Below are 21,847 nucleotides of genomic sequence, written 5' to 3'. Positions count from 1 at the left end.
AAAGCAAATAGACATGGGTAAGTCACACTTCAGAAAGCACATGTGGTTTGGTGTAGCTGGAGGGTGTGAGGAAAGAATAGGAGATAAAGTCAGAAAGGCAGGCAGGGCCAGACTAACAAAGAGCCTTTAGGATGAAAAGTCCAGACTGGTCACAACAGAGAGACAAAATATATATAACACAGATGAAAATATTTCAGAATCATTACTCCACTATCCTAAGGAATAACTGCTGATTTGTCCATAATGCTCACAGTGGTTATTTCTATACAATAAAGTTCATTTTCTGTATATGTATGGTTTTCAAATTTTCTAAAATAAATTGCAGAAAACAAAGGGAGAAAGGGAAGTAAGAAATCTCACAAAAGGGAAAAAATACTACAGTATTGTAACAGGAAGAAAGTGAAATGATACAGACAGGCAGCTTCTAAACAACAGAGAAAAGAAAAGATAACCTAAAATAAGGCAGTGACTTCAGGATCAAAGAGGTAGAGTTATGGTAAAGAGTTATACTGCAGGCAGAATTGACATGACAGGTATGCCCAGATGTAGAGATAATAAAGCAATCATGGAAGACTGACATGTTTGCCAATTGGGGGAAAAAAGTCCTTAAGCATTATATGCACTAAAATTACATAAAGTAGAAAAAGATTCCTGGATTTACTTCTGTTACATAATGAATTACATAAAATTACAGTTGGGAACTCTATTCAAGTCGACAGAGTGATCTGCAAAGATGCCAGTGCATATTTGAAGCCATCCAAACTAGTTTAACAAGATCTAAGGCCCACATGCAGACCTGCAAACCTGCTCATGAATTCTGACTGTTCTACCCCGTAACTCTCAATTGGTGGGTCGTCAGCTGCCAGGAGTGCTCAGAAGTTACTTGCATTAGAGATGAAGTTTTTACAATCATTGTTAAGGTACTAACATAATGTTTGTAAAAATATAAGTATCTTTTAAAAAAGTGGGCTAGTACTACTGCCGTGACATTTTGGTTCTTTGATAAAGTAAAGTAATGGGTGATATTTAAGATATAAAATACTAAAAACTACCAATATGGCCAACAGAGTTAAACAAGTATATGTAGAAAGACTGACAAAAAGAGATTACAGTGATTATCACTGGTAGTAGGACTAAAGATGGCTTCTTTATTAATGTGTTTCAGTATTTTCTGGTTTTTATAATAATTAGATATTACTTTAATGTGAAATTATTATACAAATTATAACAAGGGAAATGGGGAAATAAAACAAAGGTAAATTCTAATGTCAATATGACCTCAATATTTTTTACCTAAATTCTCTGTATATTTAACATCTACCCAAGACACACAAAAATAACAAAGAAATGTCTATTTCCACTACCCAGAGTGGAACAAACATATGCATATTTCCTCTTTGAAAATGTGAATGTTGTCTCACAAATAGTAACTATAACAACCAAACAAGAAAGCTACATCCTATAAATTATTTGCACTGAAGGAGGAGATACCAGTCCTGATACAAAGAAAAGGGGAGGAGTAGCAGCAAATTTCAGATTAACATGAGGTAAAAGTACATTCATTCATTTAACCAGTAGGTGTCTTATCTCCACTAAACTGCATGCTAATCTGACGGATAAATATGCAGCAGTTTCTTATATAGCCTATGAAATGCTAGAAATTCCACTTAAAAAAATAAATTGTAAAACCAAGATTAAAGCAGCTCTCCTCTAAAAATCAACCATTTTATATTTAACTGAATACCAAATAGAAAGATTTTATTCTCCTTTTCTACTCTAACATAATAATTCTATACACATGTAAATAACCTTACTGCTGTAGCCAAACCACCAGGACTAAGAAATACAGAAGCCATAGAAGTTCCTGAAAAACTAAAAGAAGGGTAAATATTTGTGTCTAATCTTTATAAGAAAAAAAAAGAAAGAAAAGAATAGGGACAGGATGACTAATTGACTAATGATTGGAGATGACGAAACTTAACTCTGCCAGCAAGGAAAGCACTAAAGCCAATCCCACAATCAGGAGGCTCTAATCTCATCAAGTCCAAAGAGACTAAGGGGACAGACTAGAAAGTTCCGTGAAGTGATCTCCTCCTATGCTGGACTGACAGGCCTACAGGATGAGGGTAAGCAACAGGTACAGTCTATGCTTCAGAAAAGACCCATGTCATTCTCAGTAATAAGCTACAAATATATGGGATAAGTATATGCTGTGGGAAAGTCACACCTAAAGTTTCAAAGTCAATCTTGAAAAATATTTTAAGAAGTACACTGAAGGGGTAAATCCTGGATCAAAATGTATCTAATAATCTTTGTCAATGAACCAGAAAATGGAAATAAATCCATCAAATTAGCAAATGACATCAAGAGCTGGAGTCATCTCAGAAAATAAAATAGAAATAGATGCTAAATTATAGAAAACAACCCAGTTGGTACATTTATGAATAAAAATCAAACGGTACTGGCATAATATGGAAGAAGCCTGCCTAAGTCTAAGAATACCCTTTAAAACACATAATGGCCCAGGTGCCAAGGCTCACACCTATAATCCTAACACTTTGGCAGGCCGAGGCAGGAGGGTGACTTGAGGCCAGGAGTTCGAGATCAGCCTGGTCAATACAGCAAGACCCAACCTCTACAAAAAAAATCTAAAAAAAAATTAGGTGGGTGTGGTGGCCTGTAATCCCAACTACTAGGGAGGCTGAGGCAGGAGCATAGCTTGAGCCTAGGAGTTTGAGGTTGCAGTGAGCTATGGTCATGCCACTGCACTCTAGCCAGGAAACAGAGTGAGACCCTGTCTCTAAAAAAAAAAAAAATTTAATTAAAAATAAGTAAAACACATAATGGTCTGCAAAATAAACATAAGAAATATAGTGCTAATTGTTACATACCTCCAACTAGAAATAATCTCTCTGAACGTCTACAAAAGTTTAGGATATACCTTTCTTATGGTACTTAAGACTTAACCTTATATAAATCCCCAACCTGATTATAAACTCCTTACTGACTCTCCTTATAATAAGTACTCAATAAATATTGATTTAATTGATTTAGAATGCATATTGTGCTGGGGTAGAAACAACTATAATAACATAAACCTTTGTATTTTAGAAAACACTTTCAGATCTGTTACATTACTCAATCCTCAGGGCCTCGTGGATACAAGGCAGGGCATATATATTAAGCAAGAGAAACTGAGGCTTACAGCAGTTAAACAATTGGGCTAAGAATCCTATGGCAACCTATGAAGTCGTAGTGCTAAGGCTCAAATCTTACGGCACTCAATGCTATGTCCAGAACACTACTCTACATAGTAGAAAGGATACAGGATTTTAATTCAGAAGGTAAATGTAAATCTACTTTTCTTGCCCAAAAAATTGCCATAAAAGAATCAGACTCAGTGTTGTCAGGCCTATGTAGTTGCTGTTTTCACTTTTTGCCTCTGAATTTTAAAAGAGATATGAAGAAATCCAAAAACAAAAAGGGTAACTAAATTTCTGCAAGGGCGTATGCAGAAGAAAGTCAAAGGATTATGTTAGGAACATTACCAGAAGAGGTAGTGCCACAGGGAAAAGCACAGACACAGGAGATGGGATTGCAAAATGGTGGTTTTAGTACTTGTAAAAAACCTATTTTTTCTCAAAACATAACACAGAAATTAATAACTGAGGATCCAGAACTATTTAGGACCACAAAGATGTTTAAATCTAATCCCCTCTCACTTTATACACAAGAAACTGAAGTATAAAAAGATTAGGTGGTTTATCCAAGGTTACACAATTATTTTGTGGCAGTACTAAGAATAGAATCTATGTCTCCTGACTCCTGAGTCAATATTCTTAATATAAAACATAGAGATTCATCCAAAACTGTTATCAAAAACAAAAACCAACAAATAAAAATGCCATGCCATAGTCCATGAAAAACTAGCTTTGCATATTGTAAAATAGTGAAAAAAGAACACATAGTGCTATATACTTATTTTTTAAGACTTCGTTTATGTATCTATAACACAAACATTCATTATTTATTTGAAAGTATATTAAAATGTTCAGACACATTTATTTTCCAAGGAAGTGATCTAAAGTAAATGAACAGTTTTTAAAAGCATGAATCTATTTTAATGACTGATGTTTTAGTAAAGAATACTGAAGAAAATATCGTAGCTATTCATTTCAAATGAATCTAGCTATTCAACCCAAATATACCAATCTAGATCCCTTCCAACAGGCGTTCACAATGTGGTAGAAGAGAGAAAGGAAACAATAGACTCTTACTCTTTCCATTTCCCTATTAAAATAGGAAGCCTTCTTAAAGAAAGGTGGAGGCTGCAATGTTACCAAAGAGCTTTCTACCTTTCCATACAATTCAAGGATTTCATGATAGTGAGTGGTATGGCAGAGCTTTCTAGCAGAATGGTTACCAAAGTACCAATTCTCAGTACTATTTCTAGAAAAAGAGTACATTTTTAACTAATAATGCTGTTTAAATACATAGAAAGGAGTTTTAAGTTTTTAAGCGTTGCTTTAACTGATAGTAACTGAGCCTGAATACATTACACAGTATTGACCTTTTTATTGTTATGGGACAAGCTAATAAAAATGTGGCCTCCACTATACTGGGAGGCTTGGAGGAAAGGACTAAAAAAACATCCCTCTACAGGTGTAGAAATACCTAGATATTGCCATAATTTTATGTGTCAAGGCAAACAAAAAGAAGGCAAAGAGACCTGCTTTTTCTTTCATTCTCAAGCTGCCCTAGGTACCTAATAAGACAATGTAATACAGTATATTAGATTTGGATTTGCAAATAACATGCACCTGGAACTTCATTTATCTTGTCATAGTTCACAGCTGTGAGCAAAGAGTGGCTCTTTATTCACCAGTATTGTATGAAGAACAAAAAGAAAAGATAAAGATACATTATTTGACTACCAATTCTCACTATGAATACAGAGAAAGTGGCAGTACCACTTTTCTAGTAAAGGATCTCACGCTGATCCAGCCTTGTTCAAGTCACAAAAGTTTAAAGATAGAAGAGATGACCTTGTCTAACCCTTTCATTTACAGATAAAAAACTAATGGTCACTGGTCAGAGACTTGCTAAAAGGCACACAATTGGGTAGTATCAGAGATGGAATTAGATCCCAGGTTTGCTCACTCCTGCTCCAGTGCTCATCCTCCTTCCTTGGGCTCCTCTGTTCCAGCAATATGTGGCAGCTCATGGGGAAGGGTCAGTACAGTAAACAGCACAGGCTGGGCCTGGTTTGCAGAGCTGCAAATTCTAAAGGCATTCCACCTGGCTCCTGGTCATCACAGCCACCCTTGCATCCAACACATCACAGCCTCTATGTTTATTCCACCTATCCAATGGAAGTAAGAGCAACAGAGTTCTGAATGGAGGATTTTCCTGGAGGATTTTCAAAGTGACAGGAAATCACTTTGAAAAATCAAATTGGCAAAGGTTCTACATTGCAACAATACTACTTAAACCAAATTGCAAAAGATATAGCATTTCAACGTACCTTTTCAAATACATGTTATTCTTAAAACAATTATATCCCTGACACACCTCAAATAGCTAAGGGCTGTGCAATTTATCTCTTGGTACCAGTTTGTGAGGAACAAAAATCTAGATAAACCCTCCTACCTCTGTAGGCAGCACATGCCCACCAGGCACTTTTCTAAATCTTGAAAGCCTGACTTACAAACTAACTGGCAGGGAATACTATGTAAGTATTATAAGGGTAAACTCAAATGCAAATAAGTTTTTTTTCCCAGAAATTTATTTGGAAAATAAGAAATGTTTAGATATGTAATGTTAGCTCTACACAAAATTAAAATCTGATGTTAGAAGAAACATACTTATGAAAATGAAATAAAACAAAGCAGGCCGTTGTCCATCACTCAAGTAAGTTTGTTTATCACTATTACTAGCAGTACTATGAACAATTACAAAGGATTTTCACATCATTTGTCTCACAAACACAGTAAGTGTCACAGATCCATTTTATAGATTAGGAGGCTGAAGCTTGTAGGATTAAAATATTTTGCCCAGAGTCCCACAGCTAATAAATAATCAGGGTCTCATGTTTCTATAATGGCAAGAATGTTTTAAAGGATATTTGGTTTAAACCACTTGAAAACTACATAGGAATTGCTTGGCATTAAAAAAAAACTTTAAGAATACAGAAAGAAAACAGCAAGGTTTCGGGGCTTTTGGTGGGGGCAGAGAGAAGCTGGTTAGTTTTAGTTTCTCCAAATTAAAGGCAATACGCTTCCTGCTTCTAGAAACTGTAATAATTTTCCCCATCTCTGTCACTCTATAATTTTTTGTTTGTTGTGCATTTCATTGTGAATGCCTATGTACGTGTGAATGTATGCACAGCACAATCTTTTTCAAATCATGTTAACACAATATTTTTATTCTTAAAACTACTTCCCGATATCATCCAAGCAAAGATGTATGCATTTTTACTGACACGAAACCTTTCAATTACTACTTTTTTTTTTTTTTGAAGTGGAATCTTGCTCTGTCACCTGGGCTAGAGTGCCATGGCATCAGCCTAGCTCACAGCAACCTCAAACTCCTGAGCTCAAGCTATTCTCCTGCCTCAGCCTCCCCAGTAGCTGGGATTACAGGCATGCGACACCATACCTGGCTAATTTTTCTCTTTTTTAGTAGAGATGGCGTCTCGCTCTTGATCAGACTGGTCTCGAACTCCTGAGCTCAAGCGATCCTCCTGCTTCGGCCTCCCAGAATGCTAGAATTACAAGTGTGAGCACCACCACGCCCAGCCTCAATTACTTCTTAAAACATCAGTTTCCCTCTCTCTTGAGTTATAAATTTCATAAGAATAATGTACTTCCTCTAAGTCCTTTTTAACTCCTTACTACAATTTTTTCAGCACCCTATAGATATCCTCTAAATGTAGAAGACAACTTCAGTCTTCTCCTTCCACCAGGATTTCTTAACATTTTGGGCTGGATAATTCTTCCGCGCAGGGAGCTATCCTCTGCATTGTGGGATAAAGGACCCCTACGGTCTACCCACTACATGCCAGTAACACACCTCTACTCTCACAGTGTAACAACTAAAAATGTCTCAGACATTGCCAAATATCCTGTTTGGAGCAAAGTCACCCTTGATTGAAAACCACTGCTTTAGACTACTCAAATACTCTTAAGATGTATCAATGTAGTTTATCATTTGTTTCCAAAGAATAGTGAGATCAGATATGTGAAATCTTTTTTAGAGGGATCTCACTATGTTGCCCAGGCTGGAGGGCAGTGGCTATTCACAGGCTGCAATCATGATGCACTAGAGCCTCAAACTCCTGCCTCAAATGAAACTCTTGCCCAGCCTCCCAAGTGGATTACAGCCCCAAGCCACCGCACATGGCTAGGTCTGTGAATTTTTTACAGAATGAATTCTTCCCTTTCTTAAGACTTAAAAATTTGGCCAGCCGTGGTGGCTCACGCCTGTAATCCTAGCACTCTGGGAGGCCGAGGCAGGAGGATCGCTTGAGCTCAGGAGTTCAAGCAAGACCAGCGTGAGCAAGAAGAGACCCCATCTCTACTAAAAATAGAAAAAATTAGCAGGGTGTGGTGGTGCACGACTATAGTCCCATCTACTTGGGAGGCTGAGGCAGGAGGATTGTTTGAGCCCAGGAGTTTGAGGTTGCTGTGAGCTAGGCTGATGCCACAGCACTCTAGCTCAAGCAACAGAGTTGAGACTCTGTCTCAAAAACAAATAAATAATAAATAAATAAAGACTTAAATAGTCAACAAGACAAACTGAAAGACCAAACTCATGAAATATTTCCTACAGCAAATAGTTTTCAAATAACATATCAAATTATCCATTCTTTGTAAAACTTGTCAACACCATGGATATCATAAATATCAGCTATCTTATTAAATTAACTTAATATTCCCATTTGTTTACCCTAAAAACTTTAAGACAAATTTCTCCAGAAAAATTTCTAAAGAACAGAAATAACCAACTCAAGTATTTTGCCTATTTTAATGGGGAATTAGGGTTATAGACAATATATTATACAATAACTATAAAAGCTCATAACTTCTAGCTTTATTTACAGGAGCCACAAAAATAAAAGGCAGCAAAACTTTACAGAGGCAGAGCTATGGGCTGACAAAGCTGAGAGACTCCTGATTGGACATTCGCTGGACACAAATTGTGAAAGAAATGGGTTTATTTGCTCAGGACTATTATAAGTTAATGTTGGTCACTGGCAGAATGCCTTACTAAGAGAAAGCAGGGTGAAAGAAAAGAAAGTCTCCTTTTCTAGATTTCACCAAAAAAGACATGGGGAAATGGCATAAAATTATGGCATTTCAATTTCAGTTGTGAAAAGGTTCAAAATCTTCAGGCAGCATACTTCTCAATGTCATAGTAAAAACATTTACAATTAGAATAAATATTGGCACTGGAAAGACCCTTACTTGGTACCTAGTCCAACTTCTAATTTCAAAGATAAGAATAAGATTTGGTGGTGAAGAAACCTTCAACTGTATCCATACATCTTATCTCTTTAAAAAGTGTCTGAGGTAAACACAGCACAATATTATAACTTACTGAAATTTGAGTAGTAATTACATGGAAATATTATACTGCCCAGTATGACTTAAACTTTTCAGAATTTAAAAATATCTTTTCTGTGAAAGTTTAAATTAAGATGAAGAAACAAGTAAGATAAAGAACCGTCAACAACCATTAAGATGAAGGCCCAGGAAGGTAAATGGCTTGTGCAGCACAGCACACCTTAGGCCTAGAACTCAGTGCTTTTTCAGATTTCAGATTTGCTAATCCCGTGCTTTTTCAAATTTCAAATAATATTTGAAAACTATAAGGAATAACTTGAAATAATATTGCCTGTATTCTGAAGAAATACTTGATCTCTGCAGAAGGCACTAGACATTTAATTCCCTAAGTGTTTCTTTCTTTACTTCCCTTTCTTTTGCATTATACTTGGTGCGATGGGGGGTATGTAAACAAAGTATGTGCTGTAGGCCCTACATATCAAAGGAGTCAACCAACTAATACAAAATACTTGGGGAAAAAATGAAAAATAATAAAAAATAATGCAAATAAAAAATACAGTATGCCAACTATTTATACAGCATTTACATTGTGTTAGGTGTTATAAGTAATCTAGAGAATCTAGAGTTGACTTAAAGTATACAGGAGGATGTGCACAGGATATATACAAATACTAGGCCATTTTATATAAGGGACTTGAGCATCCTCCAACTTCGGTATCCTAAATTGGGTCCTGGAATCAATCCTGGGGGTATACCAAAGGACCACCATACTGTTCAACAAATCACAGTGAGCCAATCAGATGATCAGTAACCTATTATTAATAAAAACAGGCTCCTCTACAATTCAGGGCAACACTCACGGTTTTATAACAGCATTGCCCAATATAAATATATGGTCCACATATGTAATTATAAATTTTAAATGCCAGGCTTTAAAAAAAGTAAAAAGAAACAGGGGAAATGAATTTTAATATAATTTAGATCAACATATTCAAATATTATCTTTTCAACACGTAATCAACATAAAAAATTATTAATGAAGTATTACATTCTTATTCTCCTGCTTCATTAGGAAAAATACTCAATTCGAAACAGTATGCATTTCATTCTACTAGCACGTCTCAATTCCCACTAATCACATTTCAAGTGCTCAATAGCTACAGTGGCTAGTGGCTACCCCATTAGAGACTATTTGTTCCATCCAGTTGAGTAGTCTTTCGGATTTCCCTGGAAAGCTGACAAAATTCCCAAATCTTCTGTAGAGTGATAAAGTACCCTCAAAGTCCCCAAAGCTCAACACATAATTCAGGCAAATAAAGCTTTCTGAAGCATGTGCAAGCATATTATTGTCTACCTCTAAATACTTAATCTCTAGGATAAAAACCTTGGCATAAATTCCTGGGCATGCAACCAAGCAGGCACCTAATTAATGACGATGCTGGTCGAGGCTTGAATTTTTCTCTACTGCTCCAAAACAAAACTGAAAGTCTTTGTATGGACGGAAAAGTAAACTACTAAGGGAAGAAATCACTTTCTCAGGAGCTGAAAGCATCAGGAGTAAGAAGCCCTACGGACACGCCTTTCTTAAAGATCTCCTACCTATCCTCTCCAAACCCGGCAACCTTAAAGAAAAGGAACCCAGTTCCTAAAAAATGATAGAGAAGATAACTGGAAAACGCAATTTCCTTTTTCTTTTTTCTTGCTGCCACTTTCTTTGAGCATACATACCCAGGCAACCATGCTCACTCCATGCAGTACCAAGGCAGAAAAGGCTTTTTTGTTTAACGCTGTGGAGCCAAGGGGCCATACTGAGAGCAGCGGGAAGACCCCCTAAAGATGGGCAGACAAGGGGTTCGGCCTCAAGGACTGGAAAGGTGCGAACTTAGCGCGGGCGTGATCCCGCCGCATCTCCCCCCCCCAGCCGGGACCTCGGCACCGTGCGGACTCGCGGGTGGGCCGGGGTGGGCACAGGCCTCCGGCACCTCGCACCTGTCGCACCGCGAGGGGGTCCCGCCGGGCGCCTGCCCGGAGGCGGAGTCTCGGGCGGCGGACTTAGCAGGGCCCGGGCGGGAGGAGTCCGCGGCGTGGGCCCTCAGCGCCCGCAGCCCGCCGGCCGCGCCCCTCTCGCTTACCGCCCCAGATCCCCAGCTTCAGCTGGGACTTGTCCAGGTTCTCCACATAGTCCCCCAGGAAGCGGTTCAGCAAGTCCGCGACCACCGACTCCAGCACCATGGTGGGACAGAGGCGGCGAGAGGAGCCGGAACCGCCCCAGCGCAGCTGAGGGCGGCGACCCGCGCCGCGAATGACAGCCCCTCCGGCGCCGGCCCGCCCCCGCGCCGCGCGCGTGACCCCGCCAGTGCGCAGGCGCGCCGCCACCTGGCCCGGGAGCGGCGTGGGTTCGGCGCGAGTGGGCGGCCTAGTGGCCACTGTGGTCGCGGCCACCGGGGGCAGGCTGAAGAGCAGCCGGGAAGCCGACTTTGGGCCTACCTAGGCAGTCGTGCTCCAGCGGCCTGCACGAGAAGAGAAGGACATTCGAGAAGAAAAGGGGAAAGCCGGAGTTACTGAGCACAGGGACATCTACTTGGCAGCTCTGCTTCCCAGCCGTCGCTTGCTGTGGACTTCAGTCCCGCAGAGCTTACCATCAGGACCAAAGCAGCCGCAGCCCTTTTCCCGGACCCGGCCCGGCCGGAACCGGGCGCTCCCCGGGCCTCGCGTCCGAGCTGAGCGTCTACTAAGCGACCACCCATTTACCTGTGGATCAGGACGGGGAAAGGAGACTCTGCATTCTTGTCCTGCAAGAGTTCGACTCCTCCTGGGCAAGGTCTCCGCTGCCTTTTGCTGCTTGAAAACACACTAATAATTTAAATGGTGGAGGGGAACAGAACTGCATCAAAATGGCAGATAGAACTGAATGTGCATTTTGTTGGAAACTACTTCTTTTGCTCCCTCCCCTAAGATTCGCTCTTAGTTAATTCACATGCCACTAATTAGTTACCCCATTGCGAAAATAAACAATCACGGTATTTCCTTTTTTTCCCTAAGTATAAGTAACACGTTATTTATATACCACTTTCTTCCATGTTATCATTAAATTGTCTCTGATGCTTTCCAACCTTGGTGAAGTTTAAGCACTCAATGAAATGCGCTTCTTCAGAGAACTGGAATTTTTTTTTTCTAAAATATATTTCAAAAGGCTGTTGAGGTAGAGGAAGCAGAAAAAAACCTAAGAAATGTTCAGATTGTCATCACAAGCATTTATTAAATGCTTTGCCAGAAAGTAATCTCTGCAAGACTATGTATTGTTTTTAACCCACCTAGGGTTGTGCAGGATCACCAAAAAAAAAAAAAAATCATGTCTTAAATTCAAAATCTATTGAAGAAGAGAAAAAAAGTCAAGATGGCTACAACTGGTGTTATGTAAAATTGAAGGTACAAAGAAAGAAGCAGTACTAACTATACTATCAATATCCACTTTCATCTTGAACTCTTGCACACACAAATTCTTTACCATTTGTTTTTCCTAGCTGGTCACAGTCAAAATACCTACCAGGAACTTTAGACTTCTTCACTATCCACAGCCAAACCTATCTATTCTGCTTTTGCCATTTGCTAAATTCTCCTCGTATCTTCTTCCCTGGACCATGCAATCACCTTGCAACTGGCCTCCCAGCCCCCAGTTTTTCTGCCTCCAATCTATTCTCCACACTGTCACCAGAGTTAGTTTCCTAAGCACAGATGAGCTTAGGTTGATAATCTGCTCAAAAACATCCAGTAACTTCCCAGTGTTTAAACACCCTCTTCAATCTGTCCCCAAGTTCTTTCTACTCATTCCCCCTAACAATCCCTTTCCCCTGGTATGCTCACACTGAGGCGAATGTAAAGAAATATGTTCTGGTTGAGATAAGGCACGCAGGCCGGGCGTGGTGGCTCACGCCTGTAATCCTAGCACTCTGGGAGGCCGAGGTGGGCGGATCGTTTGAGCTCAGGAGTTCGAGACCAGCCTGAGCAAGAGCGAGACCCCATCTCTACTAAAAATAGAAAGAAATTATATGGACAGCTAAAAATATATATAGGAAAAATTAGCCGGGCATGGTGGTGCATGCCTGTAGTCCCAGCTACTCGGGAGGCTGAGACAGGAGGATCGCTTGAGCTCAGGAGTTTGAGGTTGCTGTGAGCTAGGCTGACGCCACGGCACTCACTCTAGCCTGGGCAACAGAGTGAGACTCTGTCTCAAAAAAAAAAAAAAAAAAAGAGATAAGGCACGCACCATAAAACGTTAAGAAACAAACTGCTGCAAGGATGTATGACTAACAGTGCCAGACAATTTGAAAGACAGCAGAGGCAGTCTGGCACCATCAAGCCAGTGGAACTGAAGGTACAATCTTTTGGGAGAAGTGAGCAATATTAATGCCTTGCATAATACAGTAATTCCTTACAGTTCTATAGTACTTTACAATTTTGAAAGAATGTATACATGTGCTTTTGTATGCATCATTCCATTTTATTAATATTATGTTTCAGTTATCATGAGCTATCATGTCATTATTCTCATATCATTATTACACCAAGGTAGGGTATTTTCATGTAATCCTCACAAAAGATCTGGGAGGTAAGTAATGCTGGTAGTAGTATTGTCCCCATTTTATAGACAAATTAAACTCAAGAATATTCAGTGACTTACCCAAAATCACACAGCCGGTATTAATTTCCTTGCTTCCCTGAGCACTCCCTACTCTAGTTGTGTTGAATGTCATGGATGTCAGAACACCAGTATTTTACTGGTCTTAAACGCTAGCTTTCCTTGACATCCAGCCTCCTGTATAATACTTTTGTATTCAGCTTCAAAGTACTCAATTTCCTTTTACTCTGAGAGCACCTCTGGCCTTGATGGTGTGTGATCTACTCATACTCACTTCACAGAATTGTTTTCCAGGTCCATTACAGGATGTTCCCATGGCTACATCTGTGAGCTGGGAATGAGCAGTCTTCCTCGGAGCAGATTTGTGTGTTCCTGACCCTTGTACACCATCCTCCCGAGTACTGGGTTGTTTATGCTTCCAAGTTAAGTAAAACATAAGGCTTAATGTGGTTACAGTGGACCAACCACACAAGGGCATGTCTCTGCTGTTTTCAAGAAATCATATACAGGAAATGCTATTAAGATGTTACTGAACAGGTGAATTGTTAATAGAAACAAAGCAAATCTGCTTCACTTGGATGAGTAGAGGAATGTTTTTAAAGGAAGCCATGTGTGAATCAGCTAATCCTTGGCCAAACATTCACAATAATAATAATAATGGTAATACAATAATAACAGCTGTTGGCCAGCACTTAACTGCCTGCCAAGCATTTTTCAGGCATATCTTTTCAACCCTCACAACAATCATGTGGTAGATATTATTATCTCCATTTTATAACTTGGGCTCAAACAGGTTAATTAACTTGCTTAACAACTTCTTAGCCAACTTAGACTATGAGTTTTGGTCTGTGCTCCTCATTATTTTAACCAAGGGCAACCTGGGCTGTCACAGAACTAATAGCATCTCATCTCTTTAAAATGTTTAGTCAGAACACATGCACATGGCCCTCAAGCATACAATTTGGTAATCATTCTCACATAGATTTAGGCCTGGCCCAAGAATTTTGGCCAGGAGTGGAGGTGATACCAAGACAAAGGAGTAGCTAGTAAAGCCAGAAATCCACCAATCCTGCCTCCTAAATATGTAAATAATGTTCAGTAGTCTCTTCTTGCTCCTGCTTCACCCAGATTGAATTCAAATATTTCATCCTCATCATTTCATTCCTCTTCTGATGAATTTACACAGCCAATATGATCTTGTACAGCCTGGACACACCTGCCTATCATGGTGGCTGGAACCTAGGAAACATTCAGTAAATATTGTTTTGAATTAATTAATTAATGAGCATTTGTTCTCTTCTCTAATGATAATAAATATAATATCTAACATTGTGCATGTCAGGCTCTATGCTAAACTCTTCATATGCATTATCCTGTTTTATACTCACAACAACCCTAAAGGTAGATACTATTACCAATTTTACATGTGATACTTAAGCTTAGAAAGGTTAAGTAATTTGCTCAAGGTCATATAGTGAGCTACCATTCTGGAATCAAAAATAGATCAGACCCAATTTTCTTAACAATCTCCCTTCTGTGTATATTAATAATAATTATTATTAACCACCTCTATGTATTCAGCACTCACCATGTTCCAGGCATTGTGCAAAATATTTTAAACTATTAATTCAATTCCCCAAACAACTCATTTTATACCCATTAATAGGTATTATTTCTTCCATCTCCCATGATAAGATACTTGACCTCTGAAACTCAGTTTTTCATCTGTAAGATAGGAATGATCAGAATTTGCAGGGTTTCTATAACAAGTCTGGAAACTATATGTAAATCATCCAGCACAGTGTCTGTGTGTCCTGAAAACAAAATGCACATGCTCTATTCTGAAATCACCTTTTCATGAATCCAATTTAATTCATTAAACATTATTTAGTGAATAGATTAGTTTGCAAGGCAGTATCCTAAGCAGAAATCATACACCAAACCATGAGCAAAATGCCTCAGATCTCTTTCAGCCTGAGCTAGCTGGAAGCAACTCTCTTACAGAATGAACACAGGTTAGTTTGCAAAAGGAAGGAAAAGGGTCTCTCAGGTTGGCACATCCTAGAAAGGCCAGATGTAGTCAGGGTGCCTCCAAAGGATGATTCCAACAACCAAAACATTTGTTCACAGTCAAAAAGTCAGCACACATGGCTTAAGAAGTGGGTTGTGATTTTAAAATTGAGATATAACATACAATAAAGTGCCCTAATCTTAAGTGTAGTGAACTAGGTGATTTTTTTTTTTTAATAAATGGATCCACCCCTGTAATGCCACCCAAATCAAGGTACGGAACGTTTGCAGCACCTCATAAGGTTTCTTTCCCCTAACCCAGAGTGTTTATAATCAATAAGGAACATCTCAAATCAGAACTGAAAATCAGAAAGCAAGTAAAGCACTTCGAAAGGTGTGCAACGGGAGGCCGGATTTGGGGGAAGGGTATCAGGTAAGAATAAGACAAACCCGACTTGTGTCTTCATTTTAATTGTGATGTAGCATGCTTCTATGCATTCACATTGATTGTGTCCGTCGATCCTCACAATGACTGCGATAGAGTCAAAGCTTAACCGTCTTTTGCACGAGAGGAAACAAACTTGTCAGAGTTTCCAAGGAGAATATCTCCACCTGAAGCAGGAAAGAGGAAAAAAAACTGGGTCTTCCAAATTTGCTCCGCAGATCCAGCCACGTAGCAAAGGGAAAGGGAGGGCCTGGCATCAGGTTACTGGGCAGCGCCGCTCCCGGCAGTGGGTATAAAGGCTCACGCCAGCTGTCCTTGAGCACCGGTGCTGAACCCCGCGGCGCGCGCTTTGAATTTCCCCGAGGCTACGCGCCTCTCCCCGTCAGCGCTCCAGGCAGACCAGTGCGGAGACCCTTCTGACGGCAGACTTCAGGTACACTAGGAGGGACCCACCGGCTTGCTTAATTCCCTGGGGGGTTCGTCTCAGGTACTTTGCCTCTGAAAGGGGAAAACAAGCCACAGTTTCCTGGAGGGGATATTCATTATTGTTTTAATTCTCGCTGAAAACTAGAACGTAATAGTCCTAGGATTCAGGAAATGATTGCCCTAAGAGCTGCTTATTAGCATCGAGGATAGTGCGACCAAAATTAGAAACCAACATTTTGAGGATCTCTGCCGTAGGCCGGCGAGGGTGGATGGAAACTAAAGCAACAAATTCCGAAGTGTACATGACAACGGGATTGAGACGGGACAGGAGAAAAACAATTATTTTTAAATCACTGAAAAATAGTTTGCAATACGGGCGTGAAGTGTCTTTTGCCTTCTCCCGAGAGAAGCAGGAGGAAACACACTCAAAGTAGAAGAAAAGGGATAGGAGTTATTGCACCCTGCGGGGCTCGCTCTGACGATCGGCCTCTGTTTGTGCCTTGCAGGCAGGCAGGATCCAACAGAGGGTCGCCCCGATCCGGCAGCTGTCGCCAGATGTGGTGCCTGGAGAAGCTCTGCTTGGGTCCTGAACGCCTCCGCCGGGGCGGGGACTGGCTTCTCCTGGGTCGGGCCCGGGGAGCCAGGGTCCGCACCACCGCCGCGTGCGCAAACGTGCTCACACCGGACCGCATACCCGAGTTCTGTATCCCACCGCGACTCGTGCCCAGCCTGGCCTTGGCTGCGCTCCGGAATTCTTGGGGAGAAAAGGCAGAGACGGACGAAGGCGCTGGCCCCACCGACTGGGACCCGCGCTCGCAGGCGGCGCTCTCGCTGCTGCACCTGCCCCGCGCGCGCACCGCCTACGGCTTCTGCGCGCTGCTCGAGAGCCCGCACACCCGCCGCAAGGAGTCGCTCTTCCTCGGGGACCCGGGAGCCACCGCGCTCCTCCGGCCCCCAGCCGCCCGGCCCGCGCCCCGCCCCCGGGCCCACACCTACGGCGGCGGTGGCGGTCGAGTCGCCCCACTCAGGTCCCTGTGCCTAGATTCTGCTGTCGCCCCCACGGGCCCCAGTGGCCCTCGTCCGCCCCGGGACGCACTTGCCCTACGGGCCTGCGGCCGCCGCCTCCTGCGCGCCCCCGACGGGCTGCTGAGCCGCGCGCTGCGGGCCCGGAGGAGTCACAGTCTGGCCCGCGCCCGCTCAGTCTCCAGCGGGGACGAGGACGAGGAGCGCGGCGCCGACCCGGAGTCCCCGACCCGAGCGTCCTCCGAGCGCCCGCCGTCGCTCCCCGGCCCACGGCCCGAGCGCCTGGAGGCCGAGGGCACCGTGGCTCTGGGCCGCGCCGGCGGCGTCCTGCGCCTGGCCGCCGAGTACTGTCCGGGCAGCGGGCGCCTCCGCATCCGGCTGCTCCGCGCCGAGGGCCTGGCCGGAGGCGCCTCCGAGCCCCGCGCCGTGGGCTGCCGCATCAGCCTGGTCCTGCAGCCGCCCCGCACGACGCGCAAGCAGCGCAGCTCCGTGCTCCGGCGGAGCCGCAAGGCCGCCCTGGACCAGGACTTCTGCTTCGACGGGCTCACGGAGGACCAAGTGCGCCGCCTGGCCGTGCGCGTCAAGGCCGAGAACAAGGGCCGGGGCCTGGAGCGGGGCCGCCTGCTGGGCCAGGGCGAGCTGCTGCTGGGCGCCCTCCTGCTCCTCTGAGGGCGCGGGCCTCCCTCGGGGCGCTTTCTGCCGGCTGGGGGACACTGGACTCTGACAGCTGCTTTGTACAAAATAAACGTGTATTTTTTTTTTTTTTTCTAATCAGGCCTTTGTTTCAGAGATGGCCTTTGCTGGGAGAGATGATACTGGATTAACTATCACAGTAAAAGATGTGATATTTTGCGTAGATACCTTCAAAATTATTTCAGCAAATGGAACTGTGTTCTGCAGTGTTTCCCAATGCAGATAGTCAATTGCATATACGTAGCACACACACTTCCGTTGGAAAAGAATGAATTACATGAAGTGTTAGAACTAGAAGGTGTCTTGGCCATCTATTTGCTCCGATAGCCTCCTTTTAAAGTTTGTTCATTCCACAGCATCGTTTGAGACCATCTTGGAGCATGTATTACTTTTAAAACATTAAGACCCTGGATTAAAAAACTGAGGCCAAGAGAGGTGACATGACTTGTCCAAGGTCAACAGCGAATTATTAGTAGGTAGTAGGACTCCAACCTGGTTCTCTTAGCTACATCTTGCTGGAAAAGCACTGGAGAAAATGAAACCATTTTAATGTTCTAAGTTTAAATAATAATCATAATAGTTTTACAAATTTTAACTTGTTTACTTCTTAAGACAACCCTAAAAAGTAGGCACTGCTATCCCCATTTTATAGATGAGAATATTGAGGCACAGAATAAATAGCCGAGTTGGGATTTGAACCCAGGCAAGCAGTATATCACTTGTTACTCATATAAGTAACACTACAAGGTCTAAAGGGCTTATCTTATTAAAGTTGTAAGATTGTGCAACTTCCCTCTGAAATTGTTGACTCACCAGGTGAGTTAATCTGCTAGAACAGGCCGTCTAGGGTGCACATACATAGAACTTTGTTCTACCCCTGGCTTCTGATAATAATAGATCTAATAATCCTATGATTTAACAAATGACTTGACTTCATTCCTCACATTCAATGCCAGCCAGGCATATTTCTTCCTTTATTATACACATAGGAGGAAAATGTGTCCTACGTGAGGGCTGGAAAAGTTGAAAATATTTATGTGGCACATTATCAGTCTGGATTCAGAAATGGTTTCTGTTTCCGCTACACTTGTTAACAGTTTTATCCATTGGTGCTCTTGAAAAATGCTATTTACAAAAGAGTTCCAGTTTCAGTCACAAATCAGGCATAAACTGAATATGGATTATTGTGATGGGTATTTACAAAGATGACCATTGAACAATTGTGAAGAATACTATGAATTCTTTGACTCTATCAAAGTGAAGGACATCCCGAAGCTTGCAGCGGTTGACCAAATGAATGATGACGTGCAGTAGTTCAGATCTAACATGTACTTTTCTATGTATTCAGTCACTAGTTCCTTGGCCCTCAAGCCAACATTTTTTTTTTAAACGCATAACCCACTTCGTGATTTTAGAATTTTGGTAGGGTAACTACTACTGACTTCACAAATGTAAATACTTTAAAAGGACAATAAATGGAGAGAGACAATAACTTGGCTATGTATAACATCATTGTGGGTTTTTATTTTTCTGTTTTTTAAAAAATAAAAACAGATTGTGCTTGTAATTTTGACAGCAAGGCTTTATTCCAGAAAACATTGCAATCACTACTGTCACTAGATTATATACATGTAGTTTTATTAAGTAGATTTTTCCAAGAAAGTAAATCAACACATTTCAGGGACCTAAATTTTCCATGAAATAATGGTGATTATTTCCAAACAGAATCTCCATTAATGCCAAGTTATGGTTGATCAAATAATCTAAGAGCCTAATCAAAAAGATTTTAAAAGGAGTGAAATAGAATCACAAATCATGGAATTTCAGAATTGAAAAGAACTTTAAGAATCATTTTGTGCAAATCTATATATCACAGATGTGGACCAGAGAAGCAAATTTTAGATTGCCCCAAATCACACTGTTAGTAAAAGAGCTGGAACTAGAACGAATTCTATTCTCATTTTGCCCTTCAGTCTAGTGAGTCTTTTCACCACTATTTCCAGGAAAGTAGAAACATTTGTACATAAATTATTTTTACATCACTGACCTAATTTGAATTTTTTACATTTAAGAAATCTTATTTGCAATACAAATTTTTTCGATATCAGCTTTTCTGGGACAAATTTAAATTTGGTTTACACTTTGCTGCCCTCTAGTGGATCTCTCAAGAGTCTTCTCTGTGGCTCTAACTCCTTAGTATTGGACCATCTCAACTAAATAAAGACCAATCTAATGCCCAAACCTTATGTTCTTGGAGATATTTGCTAATATTACATTGTGGTGAAGAGTCAAATCTCAAAAAAACTAAATACAGCTATCCAATAGCAGAAGGTGCCAAAAATCTTTTAGATTAAAAAAAAAAAAAAAGAGGAGAAAAACTTTTCCCAGTAATAACAAAGTTGGGAATATGTGGCAATGGCATGTTGTTTGCAGAAAATTGCTTTGAGTACTCATGTTTCTCATCAGGCTTTAGGTACCCCATCTTCTCCACAAACTATATGGCCTGATCTTTCCTCTTTGTGGTTTAAACATCTGAACATACTCAAAGAAAAACCCTACACAACAGAGAATATGCCAGTATAAATGGCATTAGGTGAGTAAAAATTTAGAAATAACTGCATTGTCACTTGGTTTACAAAGATAAGGCATTCTACACCTAAAACACTAGTTTTCATATGGCCCAAACATGCCTAGAAGATTATATCTTTGAATTTAATTTTTTAATACACACTTCAATGATTCACAAACGTTCTCCCTATATCCATTCCCAGGACTTAGGTCAAAATACTATTTTTGGCTAAAGACATTTGAAAGACAAGGCAAAAAGTAGGGACTATGTGATCTGTATAATATTAAAGCAAGAAAAACATATAAGTGGATAAGAAGACATTCAACAGGTTGGTTTAGAACATCTATTATGGGACTAATTCTGTTCAGGATTCTAGATTTATAGCTGTATATGAGGCACAAAAAAATCCCTGCTCTCTGGAATTAAATTTGTGAAGTCAGAGGAAGATAGATACAATAAATGATTTGAGGGGACACCTTAGGTTGGGAAGTTAAGAAAGGCCTCTATGAAGACCTGACATGAGTCTCTTCTCTATGTGTCACTTAAATTTGCTATTGTATTTCAATCCCATGTGCTGGTCTGGGTACTCGCAGCCTCCCAGGGTCACCTGATAAGTGCATTCCTTGGAATGTCTGCTAGTAGCTTACTGGTATGGGGAAATACCCCCTAGTGTGGGGTTCAGCCCTGGTATATAAGAAGCTATTCTGACTCCAGACTTGTTAGTTCAACAAATGGAATAGACCTGTAAACACAGCCCATTGTGTTTACAAACTCTATGTTTACTACTCTGTACATGTGTATGGCAAAATCTCATTAGCTAAGAAGTTTATTATGGGCTTATAATGGCTATTGCATTAATTTGAGAGGATGCCAAACTCTGCTCAGATTAGGCCTCCTGGGGCATTAGGATGAGGGGACAAATATAGCAATATATTTTTTTCTTTTTTTTAACATTTTATGGTTTTTACAACAAACTTTTATCCTTCATTCCCTTAAAACTTCTCAACCACTGTTTGGGCTGGTTACTGTCATTGTACCTGGTATTGCTGCTGTAGGTTGGCTCCTTCAATACCCAATCCAAGCAGTCAACACCCAAGAAGTCAGCTGATGGTGCGTCTTCACCATCCTCCTTCTTTCTGCTGGAATATACAAGTGGCCTTGACTTTGGACTTTAGATTTTTGAGTTGATGCTGGAACAAGTTGAGAGTTGGGGGGCTATTGGGATGAATGAATATATTTTGTATGTGAGAAGGATTTGAATTTTCAGAGACCAGGGGTGGAATAAAATGGACTGAATGTATATGTCCCCCTACAATTCATGTTGGAATCCTACCCCCAAAGTGATAGTATTAGGAGGTGGTACCACTGGGAGGTAATTAGGCAGAGCTCTCATGAATGGGATGAATGCCCTTATAAAAAATATCCCAGAGGGATCCCTCACCCCTTCTCACATGTGCGATTACACTGAAAAGACCACC

At 41.1% G+C, this 21,847-nt stretch overlaps 2 protein-coding genes across 5 annotated transcripts in view; one reads left to right on the top strand and one right to left on the bottom strand.

Annotated features, from left to right (window-relative positions):
- VPS13C (vacuolar protein sorting 13 homolog C) overlaps positions 1–10,796 on the bottom strand; it is a 163,929-nt gene extending 153,133 nt beyond the window's left edge. For all 4 annotated transcript variants that reach the window (XM_069483234.1, XM_069483243.1, XM_069483250.1 and 1 more), the window contains exon 1: positions 10,697–10,796. In XM_069483234.1, coding sequence (XP_069339335.1) covers positions 10,697–10,796 — 100 coding nt within the window. The remainder of the gene's footprint in view (positions 1–10,696) is intronic.
- Positions 10,797–16,593: 5,797 nt separating this feature from the next.
- Positions 16,594–17,826, top strand: LOC138375560 (C2 calcium-dependent domain-containing protein 4A-like). Its single transcript, XM_069459254.1, has one exon. It carries the CDS (start codon positions 16,640–16,642, stop codon positions 17,774–17,776), a length of 1,137 nt encoding a protein of 378 aa, XP_069315355.1. The 5' UTR covers positions 16,594–16,639; the 3' UTR covers positions 17,777–17,826.
- The last annotated feature ends 4,021 nt before the right edge of the window (positions 17,827–21,847 follow it).

The sequence above is a fragment of the Eulemur rufifrons genome, chromosome 2, assembly GCF_041146395.1.
Source record: "Eulemur rufifrons isolate Redbay chromosome 2, OSU_ERuf_1, whole genome shotgun sequence".
NCBI classification, from domain to species: domain Eukaryota; kingdom Metazoa; phylum Chordata; class Mammalia; order Primates; family Lemuridae; genus Eulemur; species Eulemur rufifrons.
This window is presented reverse-complemented; position numbering and strand designations above follow the sequence as displayed.